The sequence below is a fragment of the Stegodyphus dumicola genome, chromosome 7 (genome assembly GCF_044657685.1).
Source record: "Stegodyphus dumicola isolate Sdum_Otavi_A_Nest chromosome 7, ASM4465768v1".
In the NCBI taxonomy this organism is placed as follows: Eukaryota; Metazoa; Arthropoda; class Arachnida; order Araneae; family Eresidae; genus Stegodyphus; species Stegodyphus dumicola.
In genome coordinates this window covers 60,968,679-60,987,708 of record NC_140774.1, presented here as the reverse complement: position 1 = coordinate 60,987,708, position 19,030 = coordinate 60,968,679, and the positions used below count along the sequence as shown (strand labels likewise).

General features: G+C 30.5%; 1 protein-coding gene across 7 annotated transcripts in view; it reads right to left on the bottom strand.

Moving 5' to 3' along the window:
• Positions 1–19,030, bottom strand: part of LRP1 (LDL receptor protein 1) — a 627,804-nt gene that overhangs the window by 263,492 nt on the left and 345,282 nt on the right. For all 7 annotated transcript variants that reach the window (XM_085820318.1, XM_085820321.1, XM_085820322.1 and 4 more), the window contains 5 exons: positions 12,196–12,400; positions 9,525–9,711; positions 8,802–8,930; positions 5,764–5,889; positions 4,861–5,088 (listed from right to left, as the gene is read on the bottom strand). In XM_085820318.1, the coding sequence (XP_085676444.1) occupies positions 4,861–5,088; positions 5,764–5,889; positions 8,802–8,930; positions 9,525–9,711; positions 12,196–12,400 (875 nt within the window). The remainder of the gene's footprint in view (positions 1–4,860; positions 5,089–5,763; positions 5,890–8,801; positions 8,931–9,524; positions 9,712–12,195; positions 12,401–19,030) is intronic.

Below are 19,030 nucleotides of genomic sequence, written 5' to 3'. Positions count from 1 at the left end.
CAACAACCTCAACACAATCTGAAACTCTCAAGACATCTCAGTAAAATGCTCCCTATTTACTGCTGGCCTGTTAAAAAAATCAAAACTTAATTTTATCTAATTAGTTACTACTTTAACCCCCCTAAACCAAATGGAATCTAAAAATAAATTTACTAGAGTTCCTGTAAAAGAAAATTCAGTACCCCTGAGATAAATATTCAAGTTTGCTGTTTGGATTCACAATGAGAATTTCATACACAAAGCTCTTATTTTACAATGGACTTCACTTCTTTTGCAATAGCAGAAATTTGAAACTTTATTCTCTTTCTCACAAAGGTACATAAAAGTCAAATCTTTAGTTTTAATTGCCTGGAAAATAAGAAAAATTCTCCACTGGTCTATTTTCTTATAGTTGCGGTTAAGTCAACTTCTGTTTGACTGATCCTTTGCAAAAAGCAGTATACATCACTACTTTTATCTTTCCTTTTAATTAGAGTGAGCTGTTATAAATTCTGGAACTCTGAGAACTGAGATTAAAAGAACCGAAATTTTTAATAAATGAATTCTGATTTAAATTTCTTAATGATTAATAATATGTACACTAATTCTAATTCTTATACATTTATTCTTCATACATGATGCAAATGAAATTAATTTTAAAATAATTACAGTAGCTTTTTTGTTTTTTCTTAAAAAAATTATTTGATTTACCTTTTTCATTTTGAAGAAACAAAATATTTATGCCACCAAAATGAAAATTAAACACACATTAAATTATGAAAGGAAAAATAAAAATATTGTATGATTACAATATTTAAAAAATATTCTATGATTATAATATTTAAAAAATATGTATTTTTTATTTTAATAATATCAATGTTACATACACACACACACACACACACACACACAAAAAAAAAAAAAAAAAAAAAAAAAAAAAAAAAAAAACACGCAAACCTTTGAATAAAAAATCTTGGAGGCAAACTGTCAAAATATCGGCAAGCCACCAAATTTAGCAAAGGCATTTAACAAAAGAATATTCAACGTTAACCCAAAACTCTGTCAAGACTATGCGAATCAAATATATATTTGGCAATGAATCTCCAAATTGGAAATTTTGAATACCTCTACAAAAATATTAAATTCATAAAAAATTTTCATATTGGGATCAGCTTTGATTTGATGAATCATGGCTTCTAATATGCCCGCACTGCAATGCACTTGTTTCAACATCTAATTTTAAAATCTAAAATTTTTCAGCTTCTCGAAGATGGTTTGAAAAGCTAAAGCAAAGACATGATTTTTATAAACTCACTGTCTTAGAAAAGAACATACATCACTTGAGCAGGAACGTGCAAATTAATGAATAATAAACCTACAATTTTAATTAATTAGCTGCAATAGAAAAGACAAATTCAGCTGTAATGAAAAGAGGTTGGGGGCAACTTATACACAAAAATGTCGGATTTCAAGGAAGAGATTTGCCATGGTGGCATAGATGATAAAAACAGCATGGTTGTGTTCCATCTCACAATGTTAATGAAAGTGAGACACTTTCATCTTTAGTTATGGGGAAATGTTTCAAATCTCACAGCATCAAAAACACTAACAGATTTCTACATTCACATATAAATATTAAAAAGGCATGGCTAGCATTTGTGGTTTTTAAAAACCTTTTGAATGACTGCTACGATGATAGCAAAAAAGAACAGAAAAATCTACATTTGTAACTCATTGTTCTACATGTCCACATGACATAAATGACAAATATATATGTCATTTTCTGCCCAGCAAATTATATCAATCAACTTTAACCACTGAATCTAAGAATTATATGGTCAGTAAAAGTCATGTTACAGGAAAAGATTTTTGTGTAAACAGCTCTTGCTTATTTCAAACGGAAAACAGAATGCCACGTTTTGATATTTGAATCCTTGAAAAAAAAGTGTGCTTTTTTAATTCAAATGATGATCAAAGCATTTCATTAAAAGATAAAGAAACCAATACAGATTTTAACACTGATAAAGAAGAAGTAGAATAATTGCCTTTTAATTTTGCCAAGGCTGATGAAAATCTATTAATAGCTGAAAACTTATCTGCGACAAAATGGAAGATGGTTGATGAAAGTGAAATAGCTATTCAAAGTGCTTTATGTTTTTCAAATGTACTGGACACATTAGAAATGAGGTTCAAAATACTGGTGTAACATTAAGTCCAATAAAGAAATACAAAAAGAGGGTCTTTTGTTTTTTTGGAGGAGGAGGGCATGCACCTGAAATAGAAAACAAACTAATACTGAAAATTATTTAAGCTGATATAACTGGAACATTATAATAAAAATGTGTATTCAATTAATGTAAGTGTATTGGGCATTATTTTTCTTTTTGGAACAAGTTATAATTATATAATAAATAAAAGTTACAATTAAATTTTGACTAAGCACAATTCTCTCATTGCATCTTAAAATTACAAGGACCTCTAATTTATGTTTCTTTTCCCTATAGTCTCTTTAATGTTTGAATACATGAATGATGGATGAATTATTTATTACATAAGAAAACTTGAGAGTATGACAGAGATTAGATTCAAAATTTCCGAAAGCTCAGCATTATTTTACAAAAACATACAAGGAAGTATGATACAATATCACAGCAATACACAGTTTATCATTTTCATTTTAACTGTATAATTTCACATGAAAATAACATACTTTATACTTTTTTTTTTCAAAATATGTAAATATTAATTGCAATGCTTTCTTCTTTCTTGAAAATATATCCTACATCTAGATAATAAATTCTGATTTATCAGTTATCATTACCAAAGAATTATAACAGATGTTTCCAAACACTGCCTTTGAAAAGACAAATATTTACCAACATTTTTCTAAATTTTAAGGCTATAGGAAATGATATTATAATTAAGAATGTGCCTTAATTTCTACCTCCCATTTTCAATTCTTAAGCATACATAAGCTATACAATTAATTCTTTTTAACACAGCAGGGATGAAATTGTTGTTAACTATACTGATAAAAATGATTTAACGAATTATTTGGAATTAAAGTAAGAGCAATAATCATTAGCAATGTTTTGGAAACCACTGCAATATATATAGAAGATCTAAAATATGAAAGAAAATTACTAACTTTAATTTAGCAATCGTCCTTTTAACTGCCAATTTTAATCTTACTTTCATTTAATTATAATTAATAATTCCTTATTTTAATTCTATGTCTCCTACCTGGAATTTAAACTGCATCACTTGAAAACTAATATGCATTACATCATCATTCCTCCTGCAATGTGGTTAGCTCTTGTCCAATCTCTATTCTATAAATACACTCTGCTGAAATGCACACTCACTTTTCCCTCTCTTCCTCTTGCTATGCAAATGCGTGTTGCTCATTTCTCTGCTTCAGCCATTGTGAATGATGTGATCCATTTTACAAAAAAGTGGGTGCTTATCACACTCAAAATGACATGCGAGCATGTTTAAGCTTATCAGAAATGTCCATGAATATATTAAGATGATATTTTGATCATGCCTGTCTCAATATGTCATCTTGTGTTATCTACACTATCTTCAAATCCTCAAGTCATCTAAAAAAATTATTATACACACAAACCTGTTTTTGTGAGGTCTTTTTTGTGGTTTTATTTTTATTTATTTATTTATTTAGTGTGTGTGTGCGATATATAAAAATTTCAATCAAATTGGAACATAATTATATGATTATATGACAGCAAAATCTACGCAGGTCTCAACTTTACCATAAATTAGAATGCCCTTCTCTTGCAATCGATACCAATTCTGAAAGAACAAAATTCCAAAAGGAGCATCAATGCTATATATCTGGCTACTGAGACATATACAAGCGTCTAGTGAAACAACAGTCGTCATAAAAACTAGTTAGGCCCACCAGCGGCCGAGCGGTAACGTCGCTGAACACTGGTAGTTCGGTCCGAGGTTCGAATAACACGAACGGGCTGGCTGCATGGGTGTTTTCGTGGTTTTCCCCATGTGTAACGTGTATACGAGCCAGTTTCCCTTAGAAAGTCCTCCACGAAGGCATCCCTCCCCTTAGGTAGATAGCCCTAGTGTGCTTTGCCATAATTAAATACAACACAAATACAACAACACATAAAAACTAGTTACCGACTACATGGTAACTGAAAAAACGTTAATTCTAAATGAGTGCGAGGTAGTATCTTCAAGTGACAAAAGCGATTTTCAACCAGTTTACCATAAGAAAGTTCATGTATTGTCAGACTATGACAGATAATGGTTATACGTTTTGAAATGTTTTGTATGTGTAAAATAAGTACATATGTAAACCAAATATTTAAAAATGTTCGCATGTGTATTTTCTAAATCAGATTCTAAAAGGTTTGGTGAGATTCCAAGTAGCTGCAAGCCTCGTGTGTTGATTTCATTTAAAAAAGCAATTCCTAGTTGTTTCGTAGGGTGAGCTATTTTCTATGTACTTTTTTTATGCGGTACCTATTCACCACATAAAAAAATATATTTTAATTGTATTGCAAAAGCTATTTTTTATAGCTACCCATGAAGTTTTGTGAGACTTTTTTTAATGCATTTTCTTTTAGGCAATCGCTATCCACCACACTAAAACAGGTTTGAGTGTATTACTTAAACATTAAACTGACACAATCCTGAATATCTATTAAAATAAGATGGCTTCAATATCATTCACCAATTTGCTAACTCATGGTGTTAGCGCATACTTTAAATAACATAAATCTACATCATGGATGATGTAGATTTATGGCATCAGATGTGAGACATGAATAAAAAATCATCAATTTTAGCTATACAGTGCAAATGTTTAAAATGTCCTTGATGGAAAGCTCAAAGACTTACGACAATCCATTTCATCACTCCCGTCTGGGCAATCTGGGTCATTATCACATAAGTACGCTTGGGTAATACATGGGCCACCAAAATGACATCTAAATTGATCTTCAGCACAGTTGCAAAGCATTTCATCACTATAATCCCCACAGCTGTTCTGGCCATCACATACTCGACTTTTAGGAATGCAGCGATTATTAGCACAAGGAAAAAATTCTGAAGGACAAGTTCTGGTTTCTAAATAATGAATCAAGAGAATATAAATTAAATAAAGAAGAGTGGATTTGTTACAAAATATTGGATATAATTTCAGCTTAAAAATACAAAAACAAGAAACAACAAAAACTAATAAAAATAATAAATATTACCAGACAAATTTAAAAGTACGCTACAAAGTAAACTCTAAATTTACAAACTATGCTGTAGCATTAAGTTTCAACAATACAAATTAAACAAAAAAATGGCAAAATATAAATATTTATCTATAACAACCAGCTACAGTCAATGCTCATTATAATCATTTCTTATGCCCACAGAAAAAGGATATTATAATGGGTGGTCACTATGATGAAAGTATATTTAATATACTCTCATTATTTGAGAACATTTAGCAAGAATCATTGTAGTGGAATGGTTGCAATAATGAGTGATCATTATAATGAATGCCAAATGCTAACTTTATAAAAATAGTTTTACTCAAATTAATTTTCGTATTAAGACTGAAATATTTTATAAAACTATATCCTTTGAATTATTCCCTAGACTTTGTTAATGACATATTAAGTTTTCTTTCTCAACCAAACAATATGTGGAAAAAAAAAAAAAAGCACTGTTATTTACAAAACTGAAAACTTTTAAATTAGTAACACAATAAATGATTTTATATTTTATAACAGAAAAATTTATGCTTACTACAATACTGTTCATTTTCATCAGTTCCATTCTGACAAGCAGACACTCCATCACATGTTAATTCGAATGGTATACACATACCATTCCCACATTCAAACTCTTCTGTTGAACAGTTAGCTTCTTTCTCTGTTTTAAATTCAAATAGATCATAAAAGAACTACTAACACGGAAATGTACATATACATATTACTAAAAAGTAATTAAGACATAAGAATTACAAAGAAGAATTTAAAAACCAAGTATGAAGGCATGATGATTGATTGCATTTCTTAAAAAAGAAAAAGAATATCTCTTAATGTGCTTGCAACTATGCTTGTTGAGAGCATTTATAATTATACATACTGAATTTGATACAAACCAACAGAACATGTGTTTAACAAATATAATAAATGGAATTATTTATTTATATTTTAATGTCAAATATGGACAAAAAATTTACTAAAAGAAAAGTTTTAAACTTAAAATAAAAAAAGTGTAAGACACATAATACATATCAATGCAATGTTGGTTGATTGGATCAAGATTAAAGGGATGGGATTTATTCATACTATATTCTAAAACTACTCACAATACAAATACAACATATGCCTCAATAATTTTAAATATAACATTTTTATTTTATTTTAGAAAAAATAATTATGTGATCGAAATACTTTAAAAAAATTAATAATAATACTATACACATATATATCAATTTGCTAGAATTATTTAGTTACTGGATTAAAAAAAATAACATAAATCCATATTTGCAAAAATATTAGAATATCAAGTATGTGGCAGTAATGCTATAACATGTAATTAATTTACACAAAAAAAAAAAAAAATCAAAAGTAAGTTCATTAAAAGTTTAAAAAAATATGATAGACATATACAACACAATATGTCAAAAATGTTTTAATTTCAATCTTACATGCAATTAATACCTCTGTTACAGTTATTAATTTTTTAAATAATAATAATGAGACAAAAACTATACCTTTGCTTTTACATGTAGATAAATTTATTTTTATTATCTAAGATCACCTTTCTTTGTCTTAGAATTACTTACATGAAGGAGGGAAAAAACTATTCTTATTTCTGTGAGAATATAATAAGAATGTCAGGTTTGTCTCATTGCAAATAATTTTTAAATGACATATTTGTGAGCCATAAGATTGTAAGCATTAGATATCTTTGCTCAAGCAATATCTTAAAACACTACATACACATCTAAAAAAGAATATGCAATGATTGGTCAGTATGACATTCTAAACATATAACAACACTGTATTGGTTCAAAAGACTCCTTAAAAAATGCAAGATTATATTACACATAAAGATTTTGTTGTAAAGTCAGTATAATAATAATTACAACATTCTTGTAAAATGTTACCTCTGCCAGATATCATATCACATTTAAATCATTCAAATTTTATGTGTTATACAAGATACAAATTATTTAATTATAGATTTATTATTATCATTTATACATGGTTATAAGATAAGCTCATGACTTATTTGTTATAAGATAAGCTCATGACTGCTGACTAATTTTGCTCAAACCTTCAGAAATTCTAAGCAAGTCCCAGCCAGAAACAAGCAAGAAAATTTAGATGCAATTTTTAAGTACCGCTTCTATTGTTTTAACTCCATCACCGCCTGGCTGGCAATGCATGCCACTTTAAATGAGAAGTTTAGCTAGAATCAACACTGATTTTTATTCATATTATTAATTAATTCATATTAATTTATTTTGAAAGGAAATTTATTCATGCAAAAACATTCATGAAAGAGTAACACAAGAATTACTCTAATACAAAAATCTCATAAAGAATTCATTTTTATTTATTTCATTCTAACTTACCAAACTTTTTTACAAATAAATTTACAATAGATAGACAATACTTTTTGTAAAAATGTTGATAATATAAAGTTCTAGCACTAAGCACAGTGGATAAAAAATTATTTAGCACATTTTAAATTTATATTCTTAACATGCTCATAAAACATAAAAACACAGTGAAGGAAAAATATGAGTTCATGTAACATTTTAATGATATGCATGTGAGAATTTTCAGAACATTAATGATGTATGTATTTCCTTACAATTATAACAAATTACGGTTTATTACAGTCATTAATGATGTATGTATTTCCTTACAATTATAACAAATTACGGTTTATTACAGTTAAAAAATTAATGTGTAATAAACCATAGTTTGTTTGATGCATGCAATATGCACAGACATACTTTTACATCTTGAATATTTTATAACTATCACACATTACCTGTAAATAAATTTGCAGGAAAAGTATAATAAATTAGGAAAAAAACAAATGAAAACTTCATTTTCAAATTCTGCCTAACATCCTTTTTTGTGCCATTATCTTTAAAATATTTTTCATACATACATTAAAACATAATATTAAAATAATTAGCAATATCAAAAAGAATTTGTGGCTGCCCCACTGGATTTGAAATGTAGATTTTTCTTTTAAAAGTAAAGTACACTACAAGCCAGATTAACACAGCCAGACAAAAAAAAAAAAAAAAAAAAAAAAAAAAAAAAAAAAGTAAATGTTTAAAAGTTTAAGCTCTATTTTCTCAAGCCACAATAACACGCCGAACAAATACTAATTCAGAAGTAAAAAAAAAAAAAAAAAAAAAAAAAGGTTATATTTTCAAAATTTCCAGGACTAGTTTCGATGGTTTTACCGAACCACCATCCTCAGCTGTAAAACAGCAAATGGATTTGTGACCACGCAGTTGCATATCATTTACAGTTTTACAGCTGAGGATGGTGGTTCGGTAAAACCATCGAAACTAGTCCTGTGAAAATTTTGAAAATATAACGCTGATTTTGGTTGTTTGACTTCTGAATTAGTACTCTATTTTCTTACTGATACCTGAATAATGAATGGTAGGTAGTTGGAGATATTCCCTTTTAAGATTTTTAATAATCAAGGAGAGTCTGAGCAAAATCAATGAGAAATAAATTATGTTTTGGTCTCTTAAAAATATCTATGTAAACAAAAATGAACAGTTTTTAGTACATTACCAACACATCGTTTGCCATCTGGCAGCAGTACTTTCCCTAAGAAACAGGAACACCACACTCGACCATCAACAGCAACATTACACTGGTCCTCGCAGCCACCATTCAGGACATGACACGGATTTAATGTACCTAAATAATTATTAGTATATATAATTATTTAAACATTTAATTATTAAGCTAATAAAAAGAGTTTCAGTTAACTCCAAATGACATGATTTTAGATTAAATAAATTTTCCCAGTGATTATAACCAGCAAATGCAAACATTAAAGCAAAAACAAAAGGTTTTTTTTTTTTTTTTTTTTTTTTCTAAATGTAAGAACACAAAAAATGTTAAATACATTTCAGATTTTATCAATATCACTTATTATTTCAAAAAAAAATGGTACATATAAAAATTTATAACTGAACATTTTGCATGATGACTCTCAATAACTAATGAAAGTTGAAGTTATTTTATTGTACATTATAGTTATGAATTATATTAGTTATGAATTTGCCATTGAAGAATGATTGGTAATTATTATTTTATTCCTACTTAAAATTTAATTCGGTTCTTCACAGAAAATCACAAATTAGTTTCAATTCATATTCAGAGAAATCATAGTATCATTCCATATAGCATACATATAGTGGCAAATTTCAAACATCAAATTTATCAAAATAATATGCAGAATAGACTAAAAACAAGAATTAAAAATTAACCCATAGTTCATCTACTTACAGTCAGTATCATTTGCAATAGCAACTATTCCCATAGGACGAGCAATGTTTTTGCGGAGTGTAACTACATTGCTTCCTGTGTATTTATCAGCTCGCATCACAGAATGAGAAACCCAATCAGTCCAAAAAAGGTAATTATCATATACTGCCAAATCAAATGGATGTTGTGGATGCTTATTTAACAATACCTTAAAAAAAAAAAAATATATATATATATATATATATATACTTTCTAGGAAATAAAAATAAAATACTCTGGAAAGAATTACACAAGTGCATTTGTAATCAATCATTTTCGTCACCTTTTAGACATCCCCGCCCCCAAAAAGTGATAAGAATTACTAAATTGTTTGAAAACTAATACACTAACTACAACTAGTAAATAAATACCATATTTTACAATGCAATACATTGTTTCAGAAGTTAATTTTACTGTAACTGGTAATTACTATTTTAAAAGCATTTATAATCATACAATTTTTTAAAACCTTCTAATACCTATTTACACATCTTCCATTTCAGAATTATGAATAACAAAATCTTATTTTCATTTACTAAAGATAAAGCATAATATGCATCAGAGATAATATCAAAGAGCTGAAATTTATATAATAGAAACAAAAGAATTTTGTCTTACCTTTAATTCAAAATAATACAAAATATCTACTTTGGATATACAACAACAAACATCTCATTATATTTTTAATTTGCACCTCCAAAACTCAGGCAATAAAACTTTGTTTTCTTAATTTTTATAGTCAGTTCAAGACTTTAATTATTTTATTTCAATATAAAGTTTTTGCAAAGCAAAATTATTGATTAGTATAGTGCGAAATCTGAGATCACGACTTGTGGGGACTTGGGAGATTCCCGAATTTTCCAATTTTAGATTATGAGTCTGATAAGATGATATGTAGAAATCACAAAATTAAAAATCTGAAATAGTTGTCTCGGAAATAACGAAGCATGTAATTTATGATGTTAAGGAAACAAAAGTTACAAAGAAAAATAAAGAACTTAATAGTTACTTGTTTGCATTATTAAATTTTTTTTGAATGTACGCTTTTTTTTTTTTTTTTTTTTTTTTTTTTTTTTTTTGTGAGTGTGTGTGACATAATTTCTTTATCAGTTACAAAGTACTGTAATTATTTAAACCAAGAATATCCACTAAATGGCCAATCCAATTTTTTTTTTTTCATTCTCAACATCCTCTCTGTCAATTTCTTCACTATCAGTAACAATATTATTATTTTATTTATTTATTTATTTATTTATTTATTTATTTATTTTTTTTTTGATTTGGAACCATACTACACATTTGGCCATTCATTAGTTGATTGATTATTGGGATATTATCATCACATTACCACAAGATTTATTCATTACTTCCTTCCTTCACTATAAGTTTTCCACATTTCTTCACAAATTTCACTAACTGGGAAATTCCCTTTTTGTTATTCAAAAACCTTTAAATTTGTGGCTATCATCATAAATCTGATAATGTCCATTACACACTACCAGTGATGTATCATGAGACTGGCAACTAAAGACCTGTTCTTTCAAAAAAATTTTCTTCCTCCTATCATGCCTTGAGCCTGAATTATATTAGTTTTCTTATTTATAACACTTAGGTCTATTTTCCACAACTACTGAATCCGATAATCCACTTGTACTTAAGGTAATACTTTTCCATTATACACCTGCCAAGCATTTTGGTGGGTTTTTTTAATTGTTAACAACAATTTCTAGTTCTAAGAATAGTATGCAGATGGTAAACACACAGGACACCTGACAGGTCCTGCCTAATAGATCATCACCTGCCATGCCCAAAAAGCTTGGCAGGTGCAAAACGAAAATGCATCCTTAAAGCTTACCAGAAAGACAAATCAGTAATTCTTAATTGAAACAGCACAAAATGGCCATGAATTTCATTTATAAAATCTATTTTTAGATTTTTCTCGTAGTCAACACACTTCACAAGGCAGTTGGTTGAAGTTTTGAATAGATCATACAGATTTATGCTAATAAATGATTATGTTTCTTCAACATAGAGGTATTTTACTTAGTGCTGAAATGAAATTAAGAATCAAGACCCTCCACATACTTTATTATGAAAAAAGGTTTACTGTGCATGAGTGAAGCATTAAGTATATGCTACTCTTGACATCTAATTCTCCATTTTCATAAAAAATTTCTGAAAAGCAAACAACAACAAAAAAATCAAACCTGCTGGTGCCCAGGAGATCCAGATTTTAGATCATTCTGGATACTGAACATCTGGATTTTGGACTTAGCACTGTACTGATTTCTATAATTTACTTCCTAAGAGAATATTACCCTACTTAACATCAACAAAATAAAAATAAAAAAAAATATTACATTCAGCATCTTTTAACCCTCGATTTGTTTATGATTGATTAACCAAAGTATAGCATGTTTTTAAAGAGTATGTAAATGCAAAACTTATAAAAGAAGTTATTTCCAAATATTATGAGCAAATATTTCTATTATTTACATTCAGTTGAAAAAATACTTTCGAGAATTCTCCTTTTCTGTTTATTTTCATGTTTGCTTTTATCTAGTAAAAAATAAGCTTTACCAATCAATACATGAAGAAAATGTCTGAAATAATTACAAAATTGTTATTATTTTTAGATTCTAGGATTACTCACGTATCTTTCAGTACCATCCAAATTACACCGTTCAATTTTGTCCAGTCTTGCATCAGACCAATATAATTTCTGGGCCTTGTGATCTAATGCTAATGCATTTGGCATTCGAATGTTAGTTTCTATAATTGAATGTAAATCAAAGCCACTTAAAAATGCTCTCTGTATGCTGGGATTTTCTGTGTTCCAGTTTGTCCAATAAATTCGTCTGCAATTAAAATATAATTCTATCTATAATAGCCATAAATTAAAAATGTGTCATTTTATTTTTCGTACAAAGTAATCAAAATGTAAAATAAATTTGACTTTTTCCTCATTATAAAAATCCATTATGATAAATGGATAATACAAAAGGCATTAAAAAATTCAGCACTGTAACAAAATGAATTTAAAGGTACTAATGAATACATATAATTCACTACGTATAAGAGTACTTATATATTATCCCATTAAATCTGAAAGTTGACTATCATTGAACTATGAAAGTTAGAGGAGTGAAAGCTGTGTCAATGATTCGTATGGAATTTTGAATCCCACTTCTATCTGCAACTCTTACAATAAAATGATGTTGTTTCAAAATATTCTAAGATCTATAAATCGACATTAATCACTTTAAAAAAATAACTTTTAATATGTACAATATTTACAGATCATTAATAAAAAAGTGGTGGTTCAGTTGACAAACAAATCTATATGCTTTCATAATCGAAATCTTTCAAATAGGAACCGAAGTGTTCCTCATCAAATAGTGTGCGAAACGTCAGACATCCATCTATCGAACTGCCGGTGGAGCGTCTATGGAAATTCAGAAGGCACGTCGCGTCGTGTTCACATGCAATGCTAGCGCCATCTATCAATTAATCAAAATAATTTCCACACAATTCCCACCTGAACTCTGTCAAGAGTTCACATTAATCTAAAAACAATCAAATTTATACCAATGAGTATTTTAACATATGATTATAAAACAATTAATAAGTATATTAAATGAATAGAAAATATATTCAAACTATAATCACTATACTAAATTCTAAAAAAAGGTATGTTATCATCAAACATAATTTGACACTCAGTAAATTTAAACTATTCTTAATCTAAGCATATGAAACTAAATTAGCAAAATAAACAATTGCATAAAACATATTCAATCATATTCATATTATTAAACGACAAAAAAAATGTTTTTAAAGTTCCAAAGGATATAATAACTAAACTGGTCATTTTATTATTGTTCCATCACCAGTTTTTAGTTCACAAGAACGAACTTTATTATCACGACCACGAAAAACATTTATCACTCTGCCACAGTTCCACAAAAGTTTGCACTTATTGTTGGCTTCAATTAATACAAGATCATCAACTTTTAGATCATCATAAACGTTAGGATATTTTAATTGATAAGCTGTCCGAAGATCCATCAAATATTGTTTTTTCTATTTAGTTCCCAATTGCCTAACCAATAAATCTTTCTTTTGGTCACAGAGGACTTGTTAGAGCCATCTTTAACAATGGAATTAAAGTTAATAGGTAATGTAGAATCTTTGTTTCCAAAGATCAAAAAATTGACTGGCTTCAGTGGCAACGGTTCCTTGTGGTCATTGTACACATATGTCAAAGGACGAGAACTCAAAAGTGCTTCCACTTGTGCTAAAACTGTTGACAATTCTTCAAACGTTAGTAAAGCTTTACCGAGAATTTTTCTTAAGCACTCTTTCACTCATTTTACTAATCTCTCGTAGAAGCCTCCCCACCAAGCCCCTCGTTCTATTATAAACTTCCAACTTATTCTTTCATTCGACAGAAAATCTTGGAATTTCTCATTCGACAATAGTTTAGAGAAATGTTCGAGTTCCTTTTTTCCCTTTTTAAAAGTTTTCGCGTTGTCTGAATAAATTACTTGACAATTGCCTTTCCTAGATGTGAATCTTTTGAATGCCACCAAGAAAGAATCTGTAGAGAGATTCGGTACAAGTTCCAGATGTATGGCTCTAGTGATAGCGCATGTAAATAATGTTACATAGGCTTTTTGACTTTCTTCGATGTTTTTTACGTAAATCGGTCCAGCAAAATCGACGCCAGACACGTAGAATGGTGGTGTCTCATTGATTCTGTCCTCTGGAAGTTGAGAAGTGGTCTGGTCAGCAGATTTCAATGAATATCTTTTACAAATAAGACACTTGTTTATTATTTTCTTGATAAATTGACGTCGTTTTGGAATCCAAAAGCGACTTTGAATTTCAGCTAAGGTCATTGCTACTCCTCGATGCATCATTTCAACATGTGCACTTTCTACTATTAAATTCGTTAACCAGGAGTCTCTTGAAAGAATTGCCGGATGTTTTTCATCATGTGACAAACTAGAATGTTCTAATCTTCCACCTGCTCTCAGTATTCCGTTTTGGTCTAAAAATGGGTTAAAAAGATATAAGGATGATATCTTTTTGACTTTATTCGCTTTCTTCAGAGACTCAATTTCTTCGGGATAGAAACATTCTTGTTCAGATCGAATCCAATAATTTTCGGCATCCACTATTTCTTCAGTCGTTAATGGACCTGTCAAATGGTTTGCTTTCCTAATTTTGCCAATGAATCGCTTCATTCAATCAGTTATCCTCAACAATTTTCTTAAACTACTACATTTTGAGATGTCTATTACCCTTTCTTCAACTGCCGTGCACACAAATTCATAAATACCGTAATTTCCGGAAGAAACGCCGCGGCATTTACGTGTTTAAAACTTAAATTTTCAGCGGGTGAGGCATTTCTACCCATGCGGTGTTTAGGTGCACTAAAAATAAAATATTTCCTATGATGGTCATTGTACATAGTTTGGATGGCCTTGTCATTGTGCATAGACTAGTGCTGTTCCCACACAAAAGACCACTCAGTTATTTTGTTTACATTCTTTCCCTTGAACGGACCTACATGCCTTATTCACCCTAAACGAGATCTCAGAACAATAACATTCTTCCCCCTTTCAAATCAACATTCTCATCAGTTTGAATAGTCTCTCTTCTCTGTCATTTGATGAATCTTCCAGGACCCATCCTCTCCCCACCCCTGCCTTTTCTGCAATTTTTTTCAAAGGCGAACACGACTCCACCTGCATTGCAATAACGAACTCTGACGTATTTCCCCTTCAGCACGAATGGATTTTTCTTGGCATTCTGCCAAATACAGATCCCATCAGTTTGGGTACAAGTACTTGTTGGATAGTTTTTAAGTAAGAAGGGAGCGGAAATTTTTTGAAAATGTCTCTAAACGACACAGAAGCTATACATTTCTTACCTTTAATTTATTTTTGAGTTATGGTTTCATTTCATGCATTTTTCTTAACTGGTATGTCATATATCAGGACTTAGGTTGAGTTTTTGCATCTATACGGCCCACGACGATGTCACGCGCAATTTAATCTACTGCGGCATTTACACTGATGCGGCGTTTCTGTGTAATTTTAATTTTTTTCCCGCCATTTTTCTCGAGTGTGCCGTTTACGCTGATGCGGCCTTTCTTCCAGAAATTACGGTACCATTAATGTTCTTACAGTATTCTAATTCTTCTTCAATGACAGGTTTCTCTCCATTCTGTCGAGGCCAGTATCCAGATGACATTCTAACCCATTCTGGTCCTTGAAACCAGATAGGATTGTTTTTCAACTCATTAAGTTTAGCTCCTCTCGAAGCCAAATCAGCGGGATTACATTTACCAGGGCAATAATGCCAATTTTCTGGGGATGTCAAATTTTGTATTTCCTGAATACGATTTTAATGAAAAGCTTAAATTTCTTTGCACAGTCTTTTATCCAGAAAAGTGTGATTTTTGAATCAGTCCAGAAAAAACAAGAAAGTTGTAACTTCAAAACTTTAGTGATGCTAGTGCCTAATTTGGCTGACAAAAGAGCTCCCATTAGTTCCAACCTAGGTAAGGTGAGCGGTTTTAAAGGCACTACTCTAGTCTTTGAAGCAACAAAAACCGTAAATATTTGTTCATAGCTAGAAGTTATACGCAGATACACTACTGTACCATACGCCTTTATGCTAGCGTCAGAAAAACAGTGCAGTTCAATCCTTTCCACATCACTACTACCGATTGAAAAAAAATAATATCGTGGAATACCAATTTCGTCTAAATTGGAAACCTCTTTGCACCATGTTTTCCAAACAGAACATAAATTGTCTGGTAGTTCATCATCCCAATCTAAAGCAAGTGTCCAAATTTGCTGCAATAAACGGTGATAATAGACCTATAGGATCAAAAATTCGTCCTATTGCTTGTAGGAGAAAACGTTTAGTATTAACTTGTTTTGATAGAAATGTTATCAAATTTTTTACTTCAAAGTAAATCATGTCACTTTGATTGTTCCAAGCGACTCCTAATACTTTTAATGGAGGATTTCTAGCTTCCGAAACATGACTAGATTCCTCGGATTCAAAACCTTCTTTAACCCATAATTCGTGCAGTTCTTGAGAATTGGTGTGCCATTTATGTAGAATCATACTAGCATCTCTAAAAATGCTGATGCATTCTAAACTGGTATTGAAAGCAAGTTCAACGTTTTGGTGTCCTCCAATGATGTCATCTACATAAATGTGATCATTTAGAAATTCGCAAGTGGCAAAGTAGGTTTTCTCATATTGTTTCAAATGGTGTTTAATGGTTGCAGCCAGTAAGAACGGACTGCTATTTACGCCAAATAACACACGTGTGAACCGATAAATTATAAAATTTTGTGGATCATCGAATGGGTTTTTAGTAAACAGAAAACACGTTACATCTCTGTCCTTCTCATCTACTTCTATCTGAAAAAAAGCCTGTTTTATGTCACTTGTAAATGCTACAGGATGAAGCCTGAAGGCCAACAGAAGTTCAAGAATGTCAGGATACAAATTTGGACCAATATGCAAGCAGTCATTTAATGAGATTTCACCAGGTCCATGTGAAGACGCGTCGAATACGATACATAGTTTACTAGTAGTTCGATCACTACGAACGATTTCTCTGTGAGGCAAATAAAATGTGATTTGAGATTCACTATCAACAGTGTCTGGAACTGGTTCAATGATATTTTGTTGTAAATAATCTTGTAGAACTGTTTGATATGAATAAAAGAGTTCAGGGTTATTCTGAAATCGCTTTACAAGTTTCTCAAATCGTTTCAGCGCAATCGCTTTATTGTCATGTAACTCATATTGTCTATCTGACTTCCATGGCAGCCTAACCTTGTAACGAGAATTTTTGTATAAAATTTCCGATTCGAATTTTTCCATTATGGTATTGTCTAATAGGTCGGATAATTCATTTTCAGGTTTTATACCTAAACTTTCAAGCTCCCAAAATTTCTTTATCTGATCAAATATTATATCTTCCTCAACTATGATATTACAGGCTGTGGACGTGTGTGTTGTACCTTTAGTGTAACCTAACAGAGACCAACCGAATAACGTTTCAGCAGCTACTAAATGTTTGTTTATACACTTAAGTTTCCCAGTCACTATATCATAATAATGATCAGCTCCTATCAAAAGAGTAATTTTTTCTTTGCAATCCCAAGAGTCTGCGAGTTGTAAATCTTTTAACTGTTTGCCTAAAATGCGTCTATCAAGATTAGGAGGTGGTAAATCAGAACTTGAAATTTGTTCAGTCACGAGAGCATCAATTTCAATTTTCAAATTCGGTGTTTCCTTGTTCTGTAATTTTATCCTAACAACATCAAATGTTTTTCTAATGGGTGTTTTATTTCCAAACGTAAATACCAAAAGAGTCTCTGTTCAAATAACAGGAAGCTTCAATTTATCCGCGATTTCTTTTCTTAGGAAGGAACGCATACTACAAAGCAAAATAGTTTTAATTTTGTTGCGTGAGAATGCTGAAAGAACATGAAAACTTCTATACTTTTATTTTTTTCATTTAGTTCTTTCTCAGCGCGAAAGCATATTGAACGGTTATGTCGACCTTTGCACTTGGAGCAGACGAGATCGCTTCGACACTGCTTTAGGTGGTGGTTTCATTTCAGACAAACGTAACATCTGGCATGTTTACGTAATAAATTTCTCTTCTCATCAACTGTCAGTGATTCACAGTCTTCAGTAACATGTTTGGATGTATTACAAAACAGACAGCAATTAGTAGTTTTGTTTTCTTTAACCAGCGCCAGCAGCTGCTGAGTGAAATGGACGATACTCCCTTTCCCACCCTTCTCTTTATAAACACAGGAAGTGCTTTCTGATTTATGAGTGGAGAGCAAAAGATGGCTTCTCTCGCGACTTTCCAGTTCTGAACGAACAATTTGCAATAATTCGTCAACATTAAAAAAAGATGACGAATCCGTTTTACGATTGAATTCTAAGGTTATATCAGAGCGGCAGAGTTTTCATTATGACTGGAATCAACATATAACTGTATTTATCCGGTGTGACTTCTAATGATTTCGGCTTAATCCTAGTATACGGTGCACATGAGAGTTGGCGAAATTTGGGTTTAAGAGACTAATAAGCGCACCAATTGTGGTAACCAAGCCAATTTTGGATGCTCTGGAGGAAAGTGCATTTGGGAGCATTATCGCGCATGCTCATTAAATATTTTAAATTGAGAAGTTTTGATTGATGCAGATGGAAGAGAAGAATTATTTCAAACCATTGCTTGAAGTTCTGTTAATCTTCTGTCTTCGGCTGAACTGAATGAGAAAGGATAACGTATGTTCAGGTAAAATTTATTTATCTTTTATTTTTTGTATTTTTTAAAATAACAGTAGTGGTTCTGCCGAGTTTCTGATTGGTTAATATTTTTTAATTAATCGGTTTTTGGTCAGATACTGAATATAATTTTAGTTTGATAACGT